This window comes from Macrobrachium rosenbergii, chromosome 59 (assembly GCF_040412425.1).
Source record: "Macrobrachium rosenbergii isolate ZJJX-2024 chromosome 59, ASM4041242v1, whole genome shotgun sequence".
NCBI classification, from domain to species: domain Eukaryota; kingdom Metazoa; phylum Arthropoda; class Malacostraca; order Decapoda; family Palaemonidae; genus Macrobrachium; species Macrobrachium rosenbergii.
In genome coordinates this window covers 6,835,208-6,857,641 of record NC_089799.1, presented here as the reverse complement: position 1 = coordinate 6,857,641, position 22,434 = coordinate 6,835,208, and the positions used below count along the sequence as shown (strand labels likewise).

The 22,434-nt window shown below is 44.1% G+C and overlaps 3 protein-coding genes across 4 annotated transcripts in view; 2 read left to right on the top strand and 1 right to left on the bottom strand.

Moving 5' to 3' along the window:
* Window positions 1-22,434, bottom strand: part of LOC136837477 (probable sodium/potassium/calcium exchanger CG1090) — a 222,266-nt gene that overhangs the window by 185,992 nt on the left and 13,840 nt on the right. The window lies entirely within an intron of this gene.
* LOC136837439 (uncharacterized) lies at window positions 14,832-15,607 on the top strand. The gene is made up of 2 exons (XM_067102218.1): window positions 14,832-15,415; window positions 15,580-15,607. The coding sequence occupies exons 1-2, from the start codon at window positions 14,832-14,834 to the stop codon at window positions 15,605-15,607; spliced, it is 612 nt and encodes a 203-aa protein (XP_066958319.1).
* The window catches only part of LOC136837438 (uncharacterized), a 6,707-nt gene continuing 302 nt past the window's right edge, over window positions 16,030-22,434 (top strand). Inside the window, exons 1-4 of the mRNA XM_067102217.1 lie at window positions 16,030-16,316; window positions 16,778-17,810; window positions 18,306-21,889; window positions 22,351-22,434. The exon at window positions 22,351-22,434 is cut by the window's right edge and continues 302 nt beyond it. Of these exons, the coding sequence (XP_066958318.1) occupies window positions 16,030-16,316; window positions 16,778-17,810; window positions 18,306-19,691 (2,706 nt within the window). The 3' untranslated portion in view covers window positions 19,692-21,889; window positions 22,351-22,434. The remainder of the gene's footprint in view (window positions 16,317-16,777; window positions 17,811-18,305; window positions 21,890-22,350) is intronic.

The window sequence follows — 22,434 nt, the reverse complement described above, 5'->3', positions numbered from 1 at the left end:
TATTATTATTATTATTATTGCTGTCTAATTAGATCAACTAGGAGTTAGATGATAGGACAAACCTCTTTTGTAAGGATCTGAATCGCTGTCATGCCATTTACCAGAATATACACTGTATCCACTCGGGTTCAAACCATAGTTATGGGTGCAATATGAATACCCTCTATAATATATCCGGTTCTACCCCTTTTGTGCTTCTAAGGCTTTATGTATGAAGTACTAGCCTGGTAGCGGTTCAGATCTCCAAATAAGAGCATTTGTCATATTATTATGAATATTACTATAAAGGCAAATAAATGTTAAATGGATCTCAGATGAAACTGATATTGAAAACATAAGAAATGATCAGAAGTTTTTATGGACTTCATAAAGACAGTCTTTTAATTTTCTAAAGAATGAGTAATGTATCACATTTTGAAACTCTATGGAAGTCAGGGACGAGAGAGAGAGAGAGAGAGAGAGTTTTCTTTCATGAGTTTGAAAGGAGAAGAGACGTTGAAATTGTATTAGTTTGCTGTACCTGGCACCCATAGAAAACTGCTCCTTTTGAAGAAAACTAAATAATTGTTATTACTCAGATGCGACTGAAAAGAGAGAGAGAGAGAGAGAGAGAGAGAGAGAGACGCTTTAGCAGCAAATCTATCCGAATTCGACGCGGAAAATGACCAGTAGAAGTCCGCCCACGAAACGCTACAAATGAAGCTGTCTATTTCACGCCCTGCGGAGTATCGGCACCTCACGCCCCCGAGGAAGGGAGAGACACAACAAGGAGACGGCAAATAAGGGACAAGGGCCGACCGACAGATAGGATACGTCCCCTGCGAGAGAGGAAGACGGGAAATGAGAACCGTTATCGCCTGTGGAAGGCTCAGAAGAAGGAAGGGAGAGAGGATATTGAACAAAGCTTTTATTTTTTTTTCGTCTGCGGTTCTTCCTTTTCTTGTTCTTGCACCAGTCTGGGCTAGAAAAGGGTATTGGGTTAGACCGTTTCTTTGTCCTGTTCACTTGAGAGAGAGAGAGAGAGAGAGAGAGAGAGAGAGAGAGAGAGAGAGAGAGAAAAGGGGGGGAGCCACCGTTGTATAGGATATGCAGCTGAAGAATTGTGATGGCAATGAGATACTGAATTATCTATCTATCTATCTATCTATCTATCTATCTATCTATCTATATATATATATATATATATATATATATATATATATATATATATATATATATATATTATTTATGCTGTGGTTTTCATAATGCAGTAATCTCCCTTAGTCGTGGTGTGTATGTGTGTATTGTTGTGTACTGTATAATTTTGTATTCAGATGCGCAAATGCTATAACAGAGTTAGCGTAAAGTCAATGTGATTAAACCCTGTATGGTTTATAAGGACGGTGTGTGGCTGTGGAGGGAGAGAGACAGAGAGTGGTTGTTCTCTATAAAGAGACGACTGTGGTCGTCAATATACGAGGCTGCTGAAATAACACTTTCTCATATGACTCCATTAGTGTACAAAACGCTGTTGGGAGGTATCAGGAAAGTTGCCTAACATCGTTTTGGGATTTTCCATGAGACGATATCTTTTCATTTTATTATAGTAACTAGAGATTCTTTTGTTCTGAAAGTATGTAATAATGAATATTATTATTAGCTGTAATTCCATTTTCTCTCTAATTATCGTTTTTTAAAGAGTTTTTAAAATAAAAATCTCGTCTAAGGCCCATCCACACACTCGTATTGGCGGCCATGCCATCTAGACGCCCATACAGAGGGCTTCATTCTGAGACCAATAGCCATGCTGAAGAGAGATGCAGTTCTCTCTCTCTCTCTCTCTCTCTCTCTCTCTCTCTCTCTCTCTCTCTCTCTCTCTCGGGACTTCATGTCCTGTTGTAACGTAATTGATATTTTGGTAGATGATGGTCACTCATAACCTTTAACTGTTTAATTCCTTAGTAAATGTGTCTGAGCCATCTGAACAGTGTATTTTATTAAGTGTACGTAACGGCGCCTCGTAAACACGAAGGAATTGGTACGAAGGAATTGGTACCAAGGTATTGTAACATAATTATTGGGTTTTAGTGCACTAAAAATAATATTTACAGTGATTGTATGCAATGGTACTTTTTCCTTTTTTTTAGTCCTTTTCATGTTGTATGTTTTATGCTTTATCTTTTGAAGAGTTTTACACATATGTGGTGTGTTTACTATTGCTTTAATGCTTTGCTTTACATTTTTGATTTAATTTTTGCAGAGTATATTTTTGTCTCTTTTGTATCCACATTTTTGTTTTATTGATTTAATTGCCTTATTTTGTTTGACATTTGGGAATTAATTTACTTGTATTTCCTTTCAATCAAATTTTGTTACTTAGCAATTTAAATTTTACTTGAATAATTATTGAGTAATTGATAAATTAATTTCTGATTTAATTTTGACTGATGATTAATTCAGATTTAATCCAATTTTGTTTTGTTTTCAAGTAATAGTAAATTTCCCTGAGACTGTTAATGTCATGTATAATCTTTGAATTTGGAAATAAATTTTTTTATTTAAAATTATTATATCAGAGTTTCATTTATTGACCCACCAGTAATTTTGCTTTGAATTAGATATAGAGTGGTAAGTGAGATGTTTTCCTTCAAGCAATTGAAGTGAGCTCGAACCAGGGAAATAAAAATACTTAGACTTTTATAATGTTGTTGGAGTGATGCCCTTCGATTTTACCTCACACCTGTTTTAATGAACTTGTTCTGCTTTCTTTCATGATTGATAAGTTTTATAAGGGATCACTGTTGCCTTTAGAGAAATCAGTCGTTTTGTATATGTGATGAGGGTTCAGGTGTCTGGCTGTTGTGAGGTAACTATAATTGTAGGATAAATGGTAAGTTTGGTAATCAAATATCGAGCACTTAGATACCAGGTTTAATTTGAAGATCAAACACTGGGCACTTCGTCACAATATACATCATTTCTCTCTATTTGGCTATTTACTAATTTATTTTAATATTTCCAAAACATTAAGCAGCTTCCCTCTATCTATGAATCACTAGTGTATATATATACTGTATATATATATATCAGTACATGTATATATGTACATATAATATATTATATATACACATACATAAATACAAAAATGTATAAATTAGCAGACATCCAAGGCGAAAAGAACAAGGCTTGTGAGAATGTTAAAACGTATGAAAACAACAATTCGTGAATGATATCTGCAGGCATTTCCATTTCCTCTTTCGTGTTGCCTGGACTAAGTTTGTCAAACAATAGGCCAATTATAACCATTGTCTGTATCATAAGACGAAAAAGTAGAAAAGAGCCGAAGAAAAATAGTGACGAATCCCATTGTTCTCATTCGTTTGATTATCGTGATCGCTATACAGTCCTTTCGCTTTTATTATTGTGGACCAATAGCCAATCGCTCTTCATGTTACGAGTCCCAGATAGGGTGAGGGTTAAGTCACGCTGATTCTAAATAATATTTTTAGAGTCATATTTTTTTCCAAAAATGCTACAGACATTTCTGAAGATGACTCACGGTGATTTCAATAATTTTTACACATATTTTCCTATAAATGATAGAGGCGTCTCTTCAGTTAACTCAAACTAATTTCAGTAATATTTTAGACTCCCATTTGTTCCTATAAATGCTAAATACATTTCCGGAGTTACAGGAAACCTTTCAAATGCCATTCAGATGTGAGAACAGTTTATCAATCAAGGTAAAAAATAATGATGATAATTGTCTAAAAAATGTCTTCCTTAAAACTGGATGTGAGGCAGTTAAAAATTTTTTTTTAAATGTTCCTGATATGGCAACTCAGGGGCGAACTTCAGAAACAGATATTAATCCATATCAGAAAAAAGTTATAATCAATATTGCGCTTAACGAGAAACTCACTTATTTCACGAAAAATGAAAACGGAAATCCGAGTACCAACACCAAGATTAAGCATTATTATTTCGTCACATAAACAAACTCTTGCACTAAAATAGGAACAAAATTAACTTTATAAAATTTAACAAAAGACTAAACCCTTCCCAAAATGGAAAATGGTGTAGGAACAAGAAATCTTTGCATCTATAAAAAATGGGACATTCATGCGTTTTATTGCGGTTAAACGAAAATAAACTATGCACCCACACCAAAAAGGAAGCTGATTTATGTAATTGCCTTTAGAAAAACTATACACTAACGCCAAAAGAGGAAACTAAGGTGCTCTGTCACAGTGAAAAACCCTTGCACATGCACCAGAAGGGAAAATCATTTACTATAGTGCAATTTTAAAAAATTAGCACTAACTCCAAACAAGTAAAAATGCACCGAAGTGTCCTCGGCGCAATCGAGTTTTCTGTAAAGTGTATAATGCTGTATGAGCCGTGGCCCATGAAACTCTCAGCCGGCCGTGGTGGCCCGTCTTGTTGCGTTGCCAGAAGCACGATCATGACTAACTTTAATCTTAAGTAAAATAAAAACTACTGAGGCCAGAGGGCTTTAACTTGGTATGTTTGATGATTGGAGGGTGGATGATCAACATACCAATTTGCAGCCCTCTAGCCTCAGCAGTTTTTAAGATCTGAGGGCGGACAGAAAAAGTGCGGAAGGACAGACAAAGCCATCTCAGTAGTTTTCTTTTACAGGAAACTAAAAGGAAACTGGTTAATTCAAATAGGATTAAAAATCTATTCACTCGCATTAGCTACGTATGTCTAATTCTGTCAAAGATAAAAACATAGAGCTTGTCACACTTTACCAAAAATAAATAAACAAAAAACAATGCGCTTGTCCCATGAAAAACTTGATTTTTATCTTTATAAACAAAGTGACGAATAAAACTTTTTCACTCGCGCCATGGGTGAACTTTCCAGATCACATCATATTAAACAACAGAAACCTGTTCACTAAATCCTCGGGATAATTTGCTATTTCGTCAGTAATAGACATATCAAACTTTATTCACGACCTGAAACAAGTAAGAAATGCGCCGAAGTTTCTTCGGCGCAATCGAGTTTTCTGTATAGCGTATAATCAGGGCCACCGAAAATAGATATATCTTTAGGTGGTCTCGGTATAATGCTGTATGAGCCGCGGCCCATAAAACTTTAACCACGGCCCGGCGGTGGCCCGTCCTATATCGTTGCCAGACGCACGATTATGGGTAACTTTAACCTTAAATAAAATAAAAACTAGTGAGGCTAGAGGGCTGCAATTTGGTATGTTTGATGATTGGAGGGTGGACGATCAACATACTAATTTGCCGCCTTCTAGCCTCCGTATTTTTTAAGATCTGAGAGTGGACAGAAAAAGTGCTGACGGGCAGACAAAGCTGGCATAATAGTTTTCTCGTATAGAAAATTAATGCTTGCTTTTCGTCACTGATAAATAAGAAACGAGCAACGCAATCGAAAGGGTAACTAGCTAATCACGAACATACGGGCACAACCAATTCTTCTATCATTGGGAAATATTTCAGCACCACAAATAAACTTTGATGATTATAAAGTGACAGATACTACCGTTCGTGGAGTAACTTTTTAACTTTATCATAAAGAGAGAGACATTAATAGTCTCTAGCCCGTGGGGGGTTAGTGGCGTCAGGGCACCTCATGCCGTGCACTGTAGGCATTACTTAAGGTTCCTTGCAATGTCCCTTCGTCCCCTAGCTGCAACCCCTTTCATTCCTATTACTGTACCTCGATTCATAAACTCTTTCTTTCTTCTTACTTTCCACCCTCTCGTAACAGTTATTTCATAGTACAACTGCAAGGTTTTCCTCCTGTTGCACCTTTCAAACCTTTTCACTGTCAATTTCCCTTTCAGCTCTGAATGACCTCATAGGTACCAGCGCTTGGTCTTCGGCCTAAATTCTATATTTTATTCTATTCTATTTTTAATAGTCTCTAAATCCACTGAAGAACTTCCTTAGTTCTTTATTAACAAGGGCACTGCCACTTACTTACCAAATCCTTTCGAAACACTTTCTCACAGTCACCACAAACGATCGGTCCCTTACCTGGAAAGATGGAGGATAAAATCGTTAGTTAAAATCACGGATGAAAAGAAATTCTTCAACATATAGCAGTGATATGCGGGGCGGGGATATAACAATCGTTATTTTCCTCTCATTTTAACAACAATGAGAGTTATTATGTTGTGTATTACACATATAATAGTTTAGCCTTCCCAATGGCTCCAGTATTGAAAACAATGCAGTCGGTATGATTAGCGTGTGGTGGAATCGAGCAACGAAGCAAATTTGTGCATGAAGATTTTTAAAAACTTCACAATAGTTATCGTAACGAGCGTGTCTTCTATAACAATGACGGGAAAAGCAGACTAATACCACCAATGACCTTTGTTCCTTCCAAGCACCGGAATATTAGAAATGCAATAACGCTTAGTCATTATAAGCAAAAATAAAATAAATGGTGATTACGCATCACATCACAATTACTTTGGAGTTTTCATTACAATGCTCGATTTAGGTCTTCGGCCAAATGCTTGGAGCATGATTCGCCACGGGCATTATTTTGAAATTCTGCTTCCATGTCTTGCGTTCAGTTGTGCAGATGCGCCTGTTTAAAACAAACCAAACTATTGCTTTTCTATTGTTGAAAAAACTATGCAATACTTCCAAATATGGCAATTGTTGTAGAATGAGCCAGATAGTTGTTAACTCACTAACTTCCGTCGAATTATTTCTCGTTATCTGGGTGAAACGAGAATGGAAAATGATACATAAAGCTTGAATACGGATGAATGAATGACAAATGAAAGAATGAATACTGAAATATGCAAAAGCAAAGGCTAGACCAACTCTTTGTCTCAAATTCCTGAAAACCAAAGTATTGTGACAAGATATTATCAGTCCTTTTGGTATTTTAAGTTTTGATGGTTTTCATCTTCGAATTTCGATTTTTGGTTTTTCTTATTTCTCATAAATATGAGTAAAAGAATCATATGACTTTACGAGTTTCAGTCTTACTCCTGTCTTTATCACCATTACACAATTATGTCTACGTTGCTCGATTATTGGTTTTTTAAGGAAGAAGATGAATGAGACTAGGAAAGTAATGGTTATTTTATCCAAGGACTTGGGAGACCACATAAGGAAACTACTGCATCCTGAGAATGATGGTACTGTATGTAAAGGATGTGGGAGGTATCCTTCGTGCTATATAAGGGAAAATAAAGGGCATCCTAGAAATGATGGAACTGTAAAGGAAAGGATGTATGAGATATCCTGCGTACTATGTAAGGGGAAATAAAGGGCATCCTAGCAATGATGGATCTGTAGAAGAAGGATATAGGAGATAACTATAGAAAAGGAAAAAAAGATCTTCGAGAGTTATGAACTATCTCATGTGCACAATTTACATACAGAGGCAAAGACCCATTACCTATGGCTAAATCTTTATGTATATTTGTATATTTTCTCCTTCTCATTACAAGTTATATATCCAAATTAATGGTATACTTGTATTTATGAAAATATATGAGACGAATATTCATATCATAACACTGTCATACAACCTTGTATTCATGAAAACATATGACACGAATATTCGTGATATCATAACACTGAGATACGACATCACTGTCATCTGATCATTCGTATACATATGACTAAAAGGCAGTAACTTAAGCTATATTAACATTTCAGTTCGTAATTATCGTTAAACTTGCACTGCAGTTTTATTGGGCACTTCGTAACAATTGCGTAGCGCTTTGTAATGCTATAATAACTTTCAAACTTTGAATATGAATGAATCATGCAAAAGGCAGATACAAAGATTATTATGTTTCCTTCGATGAGAACAGCATTCATAAAATCTGGAATGGAGAAACTTTCCGTAAGTTAAATTCAATTCAAAAAATGCCCAAAAAACACGCTACAAAAAAAGAAACGCGCCCCGAAGGTAACAATCACTGGTCAATAACGATTGCTGTAAGTGAACGGTCCAGAGCAAACAGAAGTGAAATGAATTTGTCTTTGTTGCACGAACAGCAAATTGGTATCGATTAGGACGGGGAAATGAAAGCCCACGCGGTAGTTTCAAACACCATAGACATTGACAAACACTTCACGTGATTTTTGTTCCAGCTCTTTCGCCCCTGCGTCACTCTCCGGCCGCGCTTCAAAACAACTGAGAGGAGTCTTGCGTAAATTGTTTAGATTTAAATTGCTTGATTTGGGTGACGAATGAAATGCTTCAAAGTCTTTTCTTAAAACTAATGAATATGACGTTATTCGTAAGTTTACAGTGAACTCAAATCAACAGGAAAGGTAATGTTAAAAGGCCACATTTTAAAACTTTCAAATCTAATCAATAATAGGTTTTATAAATATGTAATTGTGGATGGGCGAGTGAATCGTTAGATTTAAATTGCTTGATTTGGGTGACGAATGAAATGCCCCAAAGTCTTTTTCTGAAACTAATAAATACGACTAGCTATTCACAAGTAATTATGAATTATGAAAACCTAAAATGAACTAGTAAGCTAGTGACAAAGGGTCACATTTCAAAGCTGTCAAAATCTAAGCAACAATAGGCTATAAAATGTCTGATTGTGGATGGACGGTCCAGGCACGGTGTTCCAAATCTGATGAAGACTGACACAAATTAGCTACTTTATTCCTGTAAAGTTTCTGCAACAGCAATCCAACAATTTCCATTAAAATCATACAAACGGTAAAATCTTCAAATGTAAATGTGCCTCGCTGACGAACTTCTCAGTTCCAGAGGTCCTTTATTCCTCACACAGTTGGACTGTGGAACAGTCTCCCTGAAGATGTCGTTCAGTTGGAACTTCAGAAGTCCAAGCGAAGCTGCAGTGCATTACTACCCTAGTACTATTCTCCTTGCATTTTAATACATTTTTATCTGTTTATCTTTTTTATTGTATTAATTTATTTTTTTTATAAGTGAGATCTCGTCTTTCTGTATTTCCCTTTACCTTCGCTTACTGCTTAATGAGCACCATATCCTTTGGAAGCTTGAATTTCAAGTCAGTCAGTGGCCCTTTGGTGGGCTTGTTCCAAATGAGTAGGGTTCATCTTCTGAATAATAATAATAATAATAATAATAATAATAATAATAATAATAATAATAATAATAATTCTTGTTAAAAATATGAATAATTCTTCTGAATATGAATAATAATAATAATAATAATAATAATAATAATAATAATAATAATAATAATAATAATAATACGTTGCCTATCAAATTTTTTTCAAACCACAATCGTAACTTTTATGCGGTGGAGGAAAACTGTCACGCAGACTAATAGAAGACAGGAAATGCGGTTTCCAAACGTCATATGTTTCTCGCGCAATACATGCAAAAAAGAAAGAAAGAAAGAAACTGTTTTTACTTCGCAGGAGATAAGGGCAATATTAATGTTGGGTTTCTGTAACTCTGAAACATAATTCTTGAAATATATATATATATATATATATATATATATATATATATATATATATATATATATATATATATATATATATATATATATATATATATATATATTTTTTTTTTTTTTTTTTTTTTTCACGGATTTATCCCTCCCTCATTTAGCCGCCAGTGCATCATTACTCTTGAAATGCAGTGTCTCTTTTCATTTGACTATCGGGGCAGGGGAATATGGCGGGCGAAGTAGAGGTGAGCGTATTTTGAACCAGAGAACAGCAGTTAAAGCCAATTTCCACCAACGTAGTAATCACCTCCCCCACTCACCTGATCTGGGGAAACAATGTAGACCCCCTTTTCACCCCCATCACGTGATGTGGGAGTAGTTAGGTATTGCGAGCATAAGGGACATAGTGGGGCTAGCCAACAGGTAGGACCTTAACCTCTAAGTACTTAATCGTAAGGATCCTTTCCCTCTGCTCTTTTTGCTGGCTGTATGACTTTTTGCAGGTCCGATAGGCCTAAATTTCAACAAACAAGCTCCAAGCCAAGCGCATTCGCGGAGATGGGGTCAGAGGCCTCCGATATCCAGTCGAAGATGCATGTCTGCGTTCCTTCCGTCTTAGCTGGATGAACGCTACTTTGATGAATGGCCGAGTCGATCGTGTTTTGGCGCCAACAACTGTAGACCAAGTTCGTGATTCCCTCCCCCCTGAAATCCGTTGATTTTTCCATTCCTTTAAACTTCAATTCCTTTCTCCACAAAAGCCTTTCCCTTTGTTAAGTCATCCTGCTTCGGCAGCCTGTAACTCGCCCCATAACTCACCTTGAAATCAACGTAACCGATTCAGTGATAAGCATCCCCATATCCCTTCCCCAGTGCAAATTAAGGGCAAATTAGTCTAAGTGATATAAGTGTTTGAAGCTTCCCCCTTTGTGTGGCGGCAACACGTGTTCATTGTTTCAGAGCCCAATCCACTACGATTCCAAGATTGTGATTAAGTGATTTCTTGTATTTATCATCTGGGCTACGTAATGTTTAGAATTTAAGAATGTGCATTTGTGTAATGGTTTTATAGGGAGACTTCATTTCTCTTCCTTGTGGTGTTAACTCCTAACCTCTCTTTCAGGGAGTCATCTTCTGCTCAGTTGCAAATCTATGTCCCGCTATTTCTGCTGCAACCCAAATTTCGCAACCATTCCTGGTCGCAGCCTGATTGCAAGACTCCGTTGCTGGCCCCCACAGAAATTATCTTAATGAACTGATTCCATTACCCTGGAGTTCATCCCTTTTCAAGAATAGCCATCAGAGACGATTTAATGTAATTTTAACCTAACCGAGTTATTGTTATAACGGGGATGATTGTACCTTGGCCCCTTCATATTTACATTGCTTATTTGCCAAGTACTGCATTATTGCTCTACTGTATATCATTTATGTGCCTGTACATTGGTTACAATTTACATTCTGTTTTGTCTTCCTGCATACTTGCCCAGTCTCTGTAAAAAAAAAAAAAAAAAAAAAAAAAACTTTTAAATTGTCAAAGACGTCTAATTCCTAATGGTGACCTTAATTATTTACTTATAAATCCAGGAAAATCTAAGGTAAGTTTCCAGTAGCTTTCTTTTGTTTATAAACTCGGGCCTTCTTGGTTCTTTGGCAGTCAATTATACAAAGTGGTTCCAATTCTCTCCCCAACCAAGGTCCCAGTTTATAACAGTGGCAACCAAATTACCAGGATCTAGTCATATTAGCAATAATTAGCCTCGCTATTACGCTAGACTAGAAAAGACCAGGAATAATCAGGCATTTAAATTTACTGTAATCATTTCATTATTCACAAAGGCATAGAAGCGACTGGAGCAGAGACTCAAGGTAAAAAAGGGTATTTGCATGTTTCTAACATTTAGGAAATAAGAAAAGTGATATTAATATTCTGTTAAAGAAACGAAACACATCTGCTGTTAGAATTTGCGTAGAACACAAGTGACAGTACAAAGGTTTTAAGTTAGCGAAACAGAGAGAGAGGCGCGAATTGCCCTCCCACAAATTTTCAGGTGTAGGGGCAGAGTGTGATGTTGCCACATAGGAATTAGGGAGTGTGTAGTTAGGGAATTATTGCAAGTGTGAGCTAGAATAAGTAGCTAAGAGCTATTTCGGAATAGTTACGGCAGAGAAAGTGTACAATTTCTCGGTCAGTGATAAATTTTGGGGATAACTAGTAGCTTACAGGAAACCGTGTAGCAACGAGTCAGAAGCGTTCTGTTCGAGTGAGCATGCGCAAATCAAGTTCATTGTAGTAGCAGTGAAGAAAATCATTCCCAAACGTTAATTTAACCACCCTCCCAGTGCATTAAAGTAAAGACGTTGTTAACGTTTAACATTAAACTACTCATCTTTTCATTCAAAAACCGAATTTATTGAAGAAAGTAGAGTATGTCCGTAGTTTCCATCCAATTCCACTTCCCCGTTCTCTGTCGCTCACGGAACGAACCTCCCTCCCTCTGTGCCCTAACGTAAAGTGAATATCTTTGAAACAATTTGAAACCCCTTTACCTACCATGTAACTTATCATGACGAGGGCGAGACAGTAAAAAGATTACGTAAATACTAAAAGTTCAGTGGAGAAGAAAAGTAACAACGTAATTTCGCATACCAAATTCATTTGCTCATAAACATAAAGTAAAGTGACTTTAAATTTCATAACAAGTACGTTCCATTACACAATGCTCACCAAGAGAGAGAGAGAGATTTTTTTTTTCCCTCACTTATCCTTTCATCTTAACACGGGATCGGCACCACTTCGTTTACGAGTTTGGAAAACAACCCACGAGTCATAAAAGCTAAATACAAAGAGTTCTCTTTAATACACTCACGTTAAAATTTCAAATTCATTACTTATTAGAATTTTATCATATTCAAAGTGCATGAAATTTATAAGCACTTGTGTTTAACGAATAATCTCGCATACCTGCTTTTCCTTTTCGTGCTTCAGCCCAGATAATTTCTCGTACGCTATAGAGCGCACGTACATTTATCTAATTACGTGTTGTTCAACTGTAGTGCATGAGTTGGGTATATCTTATTCCAGACTTGCTTATACAGCAAGTGCTAAATCGCACATTGAGTGCACTCCTCATATCCTACCTGTCCTCATGTTAGGCAGCGATCTCTAGTTCTTATAACTAGCCACCCACGCGTGTCACACCCAGTTTCCATTTCTCACAGTGCCCCTAATCTGCGGCACTGCTATGCACCCAATCACTGAAGCACTTAACTTTCTTCTTTCACTTTCCTTTTCTTCCTTACCTTCTGCTGGAGTCTCTCATTTACCTTTTACTCCTTACTTACCTTTTGCCCAGGCAGAGTACCATTCACCTTCACTGCCATTTCAGGCACTGACATTTTGCATTGCTCCACGGAGCGCACCGGTACCACAGTGCCACCCAACCAAATTAACCTCTTATAAGCCATTGCACCTGTATTGAAGAAACAGGGTGCCATACAACCAGTGTTTCCACCCATAAGGACCATAGAGCCTTCAGGAGCACTCCCTTGTCCTAAGTGTTTCCGCTCATAAGGGATATAATACCTTCAGGATCACTTCATTTACTTGCGTATCCGCCCATAAGGACTCAGACTTCCTTCAGGAACGCTTTCATCTAGTGTGACCTTCATACGGCACACTCACCCAGTGCCACCTCATTTAAAGGTGCCACTCACTTAAGTTCCAATACTCTAAGGACACTTCCTCGTCATCACAAACCCTTTCCTCCGGGAACACCCAGTTAATCTGTAAAGTCTCCGCTGAGCGGGTTTTCTGTGGTGATGACCCATTTTCTTTGCCTCTCCTGGATTCGCCGCTCCTACGTTGTCGGGTCACGTAGATCCAATCAGACCCAATCATTTAAATTATTGTATGTAAATATTTACCTGTCTCCAACTTGTATATTATGTGTTCCTCTTTCTCAGGTACCAGATTGTATTCAACTCAGTTACTGTCCATTTGTGTAACTCAAAGTGTATTTGTTCATTGTATTTATTGTTAATTGTTATTGACCTCAGGTCACCCTTGTTCGCATTGTATTCCTCGGCGTGATGTCAGTCCGCTGCTATATAAACCGTCTGGGTCACCAATAAATCAGCAGTAACCTTATCCTGCTCGTTTCTTTAGCACCTCTTAAAGTGGTGACCCCGGAATGGTTCCCGGAGCCATTAGCGGACTCACACGGCGACTCAGTCTTGGCTCCAGGAACTACCCACGCCCCTAGCGGACTCATTACGGCACTGTAACCAGCATTCGGGCGTGCTGACTCTCATCGGCAAATCACCAGCGTCATTAGCGGACTCACATGGCACGCTTCCAAGCGCGTATTGACGTGAGTATCTCACTCCAATTAAGTGGGCTAGAGCGAGCATGGACGCGGACATCCCATCCCTCGTTCAGTTAACCGCTAACCTAGCGGATTCAGATGTTTATCTCCCGCCCATATCACCTGTGCCCACCCCTGCGACCAGGCTCTCGCGCTCCTCCACACCGCTGCCCATGCCCTGCACACCGCCCTGCCCGGGGCCCTGCCCGGCAGACAAGCAAAAGCCGCCCTCGCCATAAAGCTGCCGCCTTTCACTCAGGGGAACCCGTCAGCGTGGCTGTACAGGGTCAAGGGTCAGTTCAGGCTGGTGGAATTCAAGGCCAGGTACTGCAAGCCGACACAGTACTTAACGCCCTACCAGAGGAGATCTACAAGAAACTCATCCCGTGGGTGTCTGCCACACACCCCCTCACCTACCACCTCCTAAAGAAGTCCCTCATCGAGACTTGCTCCCTGCCAGTCGCCGAGAGGGCCATCCGCGCCCTCGACCTCGTCATCAACCTGTGGCAGGAACAGAGCGTCATGGAGTTGTGGGGCATAATCCAGGACCTCCTCACCCTCCCAGACACTGACGGCAGCAGAGAGCAATCCGAGATAAGCCTGTCGCAGGAGCTTCTCCTCCGCCAGCTCCTCCGAGAGGTCTGCACTCAAATCCTCGAGCCCTACACCATGCCCCTCGAGGTCCTGATCCACACGGCGCAGCAGCTAACTGACTCCACAAGGGCAGTGAAACGGGCATCAGCACCCGCACACCCCATCAGCACCATTCAACAGGAGGAGGGCGCGGAGGAGGGCGCGGAGGAGGAGATAAGTGCCGTCACCAGGAGGCGGCCACCGTATCACCACAAGTGGAACCCACCGGGCCCTTGCTACTACCACAAGCGGTACGGCAAGGACGCCCGGAACTGCCAACCCCCATGTTCATTCGCCCGTCTAAAAAACGGGGGAGGCGGCGGCCAGCAGGACAGGCTGCCATGGCAACAGAAGAACCCAAGAGCCCAGAGCCATTAGGCTTCTATATCCACGACACCATCTCCGGCAGGATGATGTTGGTCGACAGAGGGGCCATTAGATCAATCTTTCTGCTGTCCAGGGAGGACCGCAAGCGCACACCGGACCCAGCTGCCTTCCTGATGGCCGACAATGGGTCCCCCATCCTCTCCTATGGCACCAGGCTCCTGTCGATCTCCATCCTTGGCCGGAGGAATTCCTGGGACTTCGTCGTCGCGGACGTAAGGACCCCGCTCCTGGGTGCAGATTTCCTTGCTCACTTCAGGCTGGCAGTCGATGTCGGTAGCAAGTGTCTCCTCGACACCAACTCCTGCCAGTCCCTCCCGCTGGCAACGGGGCCCAGCACGCCTACCATCTGCTCAGTTACCCCCCACCAGTACTCCCAGCTGCTGAAGAAGTTCCCTGACGTATTCAGGCCCGAGCTCCGCCAGGTACCCGGGGCCCCAGCTAAACATGACATTTACCACCACATAAAGATGAAGGGCCCCCTACACATGCAAGGTTCCGGAGGTTTCCCCCTCGGCGCCTTCAGGAGGCCAAGAATGCCTTCACCAAAATGGAACGGATGGGAATATGCAAGAAGGCCTCCAGCCTGTGGGCCTCTCCTCTCCACATGGTGCAGAAACCTGATGGCTCCTGGAGGCCTTGCAGCGACTACAGGCGGCTCAACCTCGCAACGGAACCTGACCATTACCCCTGCCAAACATGCAGGATCTCATGGCCTCCTTCCACAGAGCCAAAATATTTTCTAAGTTGGATCTTTTGAAATCTTACTTTCAGGTACCAGTTGCTCCAGAGGATATCCTGAAAACCGCCATCATCACGCCTTTCGGGTCCTACGTTTTCGCCTTCTCCTTCGGCCTGAGGAACGCAGGGGTGACCTTCCAGCGGCTCATGGACAGCATCCTGGGGGACCTGAAGTTCTGCGTCTGCTACGTGGATGATATCCTTATATTTTCCAGGTCCCACAAAGAGCACCAGCGGCACATCCGGGCAGTCCTGCAGTGCCTGCAGGAGAACGGCCTCGTCGTCAGGTTCGACAATTGCACCTTTGGCGTCGAGAAAGCTGACTTCCTAGGTCACAAGATATCCCCGGATGGTGTCCGCCCGCTCACATCAAAGGTCGCAGCAGTCACCAGGTTCCCCGTCCCCACCTCCGTCAGGGCCGTCCAGGAGTTCCTTGGGATGGTGAATTACTACAGGAGGTTCATATCCGGGATCGCACACACCATGGCCCCCTTGACGGAGGCCCTGAGAGGCCAACCAAAATCCTTAGCGTGGGGACCCAGCCAGCAGCAGGCCTTCTCCCTGACGAAGGCCGCCCTTGCCGAGGCAACTGCCTTGGCCCACCAGGACCCCACCACTCCCCTCCAGCTGATGATGGACACCAGTAGTGTCACATGTGGAGCCATCCTGGAGCAGATCGTCGATGGCGCCCCCCAGCCCATCGCCTTCTTAGCAAGAAGTTCAACCCCGCAGACGCCTGCTACAGCACCTTCGACAGGGAACTCTGCGCGGTATACCGGGCAGTCTGGCACTTCAAGTTCCTCCTGGAGGGTACGCCCTTCACAATCTACACAGCCCACCAGCCGCTGGTCCACGCCTTCACCAAGCAGGGGGACGCATGGTCTTCCAGGCAGTAGCGACACCTCGCAGCCATCGCAGAGTTCACCTGCTCAGTCAAATACCTCCCCAGCAGGAAAAACCCTGTGGCAGACACCCTCTCCAGAGTTGAGCTCAGTGCGGTGCAGCTCGGGATCAACTACGAGGACCTCGCCAGGAGCAGGCCGCCGACCTGGAAACTCCAGCCTACTGCACCACCATCATGCCCCTGAAGTGGAGGGGCATGTGTCCTTCGCCCCTTGGGGTCCAAATCTCCTCTGTGACGTCAGCACCGGCCAGCCTCGCCCCTGGTGCCCACCTCCTGCCACCACCAGGTATTTGACGTCATCCATGGGCTGTCCCACCCCTCCCGCAGGACGACGGCCAAGCTGCTGACAGAGAAGTTTGTCTGGCACGGAATGCGGAAGGACGCAAGGACCTGGGCGAGACAGTGCCCTCAGTGCCAAACCAGCAAAGTTGGCCGTCACACCAAGTCCGGGGTAGGCGAGCTTCCACAACTGGGGCGGCGGTTCGGCCATATTCACATTGACATCGTTGGGCCTCATCCCCCGTCAGGCGGGGCCAGATATATCCTGACAGTTGTTGACTGCTCAACAAGGTGGTCCGAAGCCACGCCCATGCAAGAAGCCACCGCCAGTGGGTGCGCTGAGGCCCTACTCTCCAGCTGGATCAGCCGTTTTGGTGTCCCTGACCACATAACAACTGAGTTGTGGTCCTCCCTGGCACGCCTGCTGGGGACAGCTCATCACACCACCACTGCCTACAATCTCACAGCCAACGGCTTGGTCAAGCGTTTCCACAGGTCCCTGAAGGCGTCCCTCATGACCCGCTGCACCGCTGAGGATTGGAAATACCAGCTGTCATGGGTCCTCCTCGGGCTGAGAACTGCCCCCAGGGCTGACGGCAACATATACACAGCTGAGAAAATCTATGGCGAGCCCCTCGTAGTCCCAGGCGAACTAGTCACAGAGGACCGCCACAACCCATCTGTCCAGAGGCTTCGTGACTTAGTCGGCAAGTTCGCCTCCTGTAAGCGGACATATACTGACAGGTCAGTCGCCTTCACGCCGCCCGGCTTGTCCTCCACCACCCACGTCTTCGTCAGGGATGACGCCATCCGCCCTCCACTGCTCGCCCTTCACGGAAAGAACAACTGGGTGTTGGTAGACCACATCAAGCCTGCCCTCCTGGAGGAGGACACAGACGTCACCGCACTGCACCCTCCGCCTGAACAGTCGTCGCTGCAGCCAGCTCCCCACAGGAAGCGGACACACGGCCACCCCCAGAAGCATCCGCCACACCCACAGCCTGCCGCCGCCCCACACAGCACGTTCCCCCGCTGTTTTCACGTAGCCGCGCCACCCTTCAGATCCCCAGCAGATACGCCGGTTAATCAGATGTTACCCACGTCTTGGTGGGGGAGTATTTGTAAAGTCTCCGCTGAGTGGGTTTTCTGTGGTGACGACCTGTTTTCTTTGCCTCTCCTGGATTCGCCGCTCCTAGGTTGTTGTAATTGTCACATAGGTCCAGTCAGACCCAATCATTTAAATTATTGTATGTAAATATTTACCTGTCTCCAACTTGTATATTATGTGTCCCTCTTTCTCAGGTATCAGATTGTATTCAACTCAGCTACTGTCCATTTGTGTAACTCAAAGTGTATTTGTTCATTATATTTATTGTTAATTGTTATTGACCTCAGGTCACCCTTGTTCGCATTGTATTCCTCAGCGTGACGTCAGTCTGCCGCTATATAAACCACCTGGGTCACCAATAAATCAGCAGTAACATTATCCTGCTCGTTTCTTTAGCACCTCTTAAAAATCTACTCAGCCACCCTTCCCCATCAGCAACATGTCAACTGAGGAACACCAATATTTCAGGGATATAGGGAAGGAGGACGGCCTTGTAGGCCAGGCCCTTCAAAAATTGTAAAGGAGCAGATTGCTGAAAAGCGCAAGTATGAAGAAGCACAGCGACAGCACAAAGCTGAACGAAGGAGAGAAGATGAAGAAAGAGAGGAGCGAAGAAGACAGCAAGAAGCTGAGCAGTGGAGAGAAGAAGAAGAAAGAGAAGAATGGAGGAGACAGCATGAACTAGCCTTCAAGGACAGGGAGCTCGAGTTGGAGAGAGCCAAGAAGGAAAGCGCAGAAGCTTTAGCAGCCCAACAAGCCTCTAGCCCCACTCCGTCTGCACTAAATACCTCTCTGTCGACAGTCAGTAACCTTGCAGGAAAATGGACTGAAGACGAGCCAGAACAATGGCTTGAAGAGATCGAATTCCTCTTCGAGACCTATGACGTCAGCCTGGCTGAGAGGGCCTTCTTACTGTTTACCAAGCACCTGGACAGGAAGGCTAAGGCTGCCCACCGAGCCTTGGAAAGAGATCAACGAGGGGACATGGCTGCCATCCGTGAGGCCATTGCTAAGGCATATGAAATAACCCCTGAAAGGTGGAGACAACAATTCCGAGGTATGGCTAAGAACGTCGGCTGGTCCTGGACTGAATGGGCCTGTCACAAGACCCAAGCTGGGACCCACTGGTTCGAGTCTATGCGGTGCGGCACCTTTGAGGATTTGTTCAACCAGACCATGCTGGAGGACCTCTTCCAGTGTGCACCCGGGCCTCTGGCTGTATGTCTTAGTGATAAGCAGCCAGCCACCCTCAAGGAAGCCTGCTGCTTAGCTGATGCCTGGGAGATGTATAACCCATCCCACAGCACCTTGCAACGCAAATTAGTGCCACCCGGACACCTCTCAGCCTTCAATCGCCCACGGAACGGACCGCCTAATAAACCCCCATGCACCATCCGTAAGAAGCACGGCCATAATGAAGCAGAGTGCCGCTACAGGGACAATAACCAACAAGGCAACAACCCTTGGCAGCCTACCAGTAACCGTCAATCTTCCTCTCCTCCTAATTCCACACAATCTTCCCAGCACACCGTCACTGCTGGGAGATCAACCTATCCCAGGGACCCCAGCCGAGACTGTGGAGCTTCAGGACACTCCTCCTCCGCGTATCTTGCATGCCTAAAACATGTGGTTGCTCCCAGGCACGTCAACATAAGTGCCACCGCCTCCTTAGCTGAGCTGCCGGAGAGAACTCACCCTGAGAGGGTCTGGACACAGTCCGTCTCAGTGGCTTCTCTGGATGGTTCCAGCCCACCAGTGCACCTGCCAACTACTGCCAACACTGGCTCAGATATTAGCCTGATAGATTGGGCCCAAGTGCCAGCCAGTGCCAAGGTAGATGAGCACACCAAGTAGACTGTGACCTGGGTGGACGAACAGTCCCTGGCCATCCCCACAGTTGAACTCAGGGTGATCACCCCTTGGAGCAACAAAATTCACCGCCTTGGCGTCATCAAGCATATTCGGCATGGAGTGGAGTTCCTGCTTGGACGAGACATCCTCTGGGGATGTCCTACCCCCACACCCCTCTGTTGCCTGACTGCTTCCGCCAGCGCGTCCTCAGTAACCCCTTCTGACCGGGACACAGCCTCTGTGACAGCTGTGCCACCGTCAGCCGAACTGTCCATTCGCCCAAGAGCGACAGTAGGCAATACCCCACGAACGCATTCCAGGTCTAGCCCGCAGATCTCGTGACCGGACAGCCACCAAAGAATTACTCCCTCATCACAAAGGGATCTTGCCAATTACCACTGCAGGACCTGCAACATAAGAGGGCACTCCGAAAGATGGTCCAAGTGCCCCAGCAAGCTAGCTGCAGCGGCCATTTCCGCAGAACCAAAAGGCCTTGCCCTCTCGTCGAGACAGGAATCACTGTCCCAAATCACGCCTGGGACACTGAGGGGTGTTGCTCCTCCAGGTCCCCCTTCAGCTTTGTCTGACGTCAATTCGCTGCCAGTGCCACTTGCGAGCACTGGTCAGTGCCAAGCTCTGCCTATCCCGGCTGGAAGCTCCCCGCCAAGCGTACTTCCCGTGCCTGGTCCTGAGTTAGTGCCAGTGCCGGATTCAGAACCTGACCCGGATCCTCCTACATGGGATCCACCAAACCTCACAACCCTGATCATTGCTCAGTGCGAGCCTCCGACCCCTGACGGTTCTTCTTCTCACACTCTTCCGCCTGCCGAGGATGATCCTCTGGCAGGCCTGGACATTACCTCTTTTCTGGTCGACCAGGAACTGTCCAGCCAGGAGGCAGACACTGATTCTCTTTCCACAACAGTTGTCGCAGCAGCCAAAGTAGGAGACCAGCCCGTAGCCCCTGAGACTGCCCCTGATCCTGCTCCTGACGGCACTCCTGGCCGTTCTTCAGGGTCAGTACCCTCATCGCCCCATAGGAACGGCCTAGCCAGACCCTGGAGGCCCTGAAGAAGAAGGGGCGGAAGAAATCCACTTAGCAAATCAGAGCCATAAGCTCTTCTTAGCACTTGTGCCCCGTTGGCACAGTGCCGCCTCCATCTCAGAGTGATCCTGGCACCTGCCCAGAGGAGGTAGCCTGTGTGACCTCTGATCCAGTAGTATTAAGCATTAACCACGTAGGCCTCTGTACCACTAACCCTTTCCTAACTAACCTTCCTTCCAACCTACTCCAGACTCAAACTGATACATTACTTAATCGTACATTGTGATTTACCCTTCAGGTTATTCATGTTTCCATTTGTTGCGTATTAATCGTAAAGCGTTGTGCCGATCATAATTCATTGCATGCCACTCGTTAGTGCCAGCTCGTTCAGTGCCAGAGTCGTAGGATAGTAGGGTAGGTTAGGTGTTTACCATGTGCATTTGCCTAGACGTAGATTTCTCCTGTCGTCAGAGACAGTTAGCAGAAATGTCTATACCCTTAGATAGGTTAGGCTTGTAAATTAGCCAATTCAGAACCCCTCTTAGCAGTTAGGTAAGTTCCTTTAGCAGTGAAAGGGTGTGAAGGCCTTTCCAAAGGGGGGACCTTTCACGGATTTATCCCTCCCTCATTTAGCCACCAGTGCATCATTATCTTGAAATGCAGTTTCTCTTTTCATTTGACTATCAGGGCAGGGGAATATGGTGGGCGAAGTAGAGGTGAGCGTATTTTGAACTAGAGAACAGCAGTTAAAGCCACTTTCCACCAACGTAGGAATCACTCCCCCACTCACCTGATCTGGGGAAACAATGTAGACCCCCTTTTCACCCCCATCACATGATGTGGGAGTAGTTAGGTATTGTGAGCTTAAGGGACATAGTGGGGCTAGCCAACAGGTAGGACCTTAACCTCCAAGTACATAATCTTAAGGATCCTTTCCCTCTGCTCTTTTTGCTGGCTGTATGACTTTTTGCAGGTCCGATAGGCCTAAATTTTGACAAACAAGCTCCAAGCCAAGAGCATTCGCGGAGATGGGGTCAGAGGCCTCCGATATCCAGTCGAAGACACATGTCTGCATTCCTTCCGTCTTAGCTGGGTGAACGCTACTTCAATGAATGGCCGAGTCGATCATGTTTTGGCGCCAACAACTGTAGACCAGGTTCGTGATTTGTGAGTAGTCAGTACGCCAGGCCTTTCCCTCCCCCCTGAAATCCCTTGATTTTTCCATTCCTTTAAATTTCAATTCCTTTCTCCACAAAAGCCTTTCCCTTTAAGTCATCCTGCTTCGGCAGCCTGTAACCCGCCCCATAACTCACCTTGAAATCAACGTAACCGATTCAGTGATAAGCATCCCCATATCCCTTCCCCAGTGCAAATTAAGGGCAAATTAGTCTAAGTGATATAAGTGTTTGAAGCTTCCCCCTTTGTGTGGTGGCAACACGTGTTCATTGTTTCAGAGCCCAATCCACTACGATTCCAAGATTGTGATTAAGTGATTTCTTATATTTATCATCTGGGCTACGTAATGTTTAGAATTTAAGAATGTGCATTTGTGTAATACTTTTATAGGGAGATTTCATTTCTCTTCCTTGTGGTGTTAACTCCTAACCTCTCTTTCAGGGAGTCATCGTCTGCTCAGTTGCAAATCTATGTCCCGCTATTTCTGCTGCAACCCAAATTTCGCAACCATTCCTGGTCGCAGCC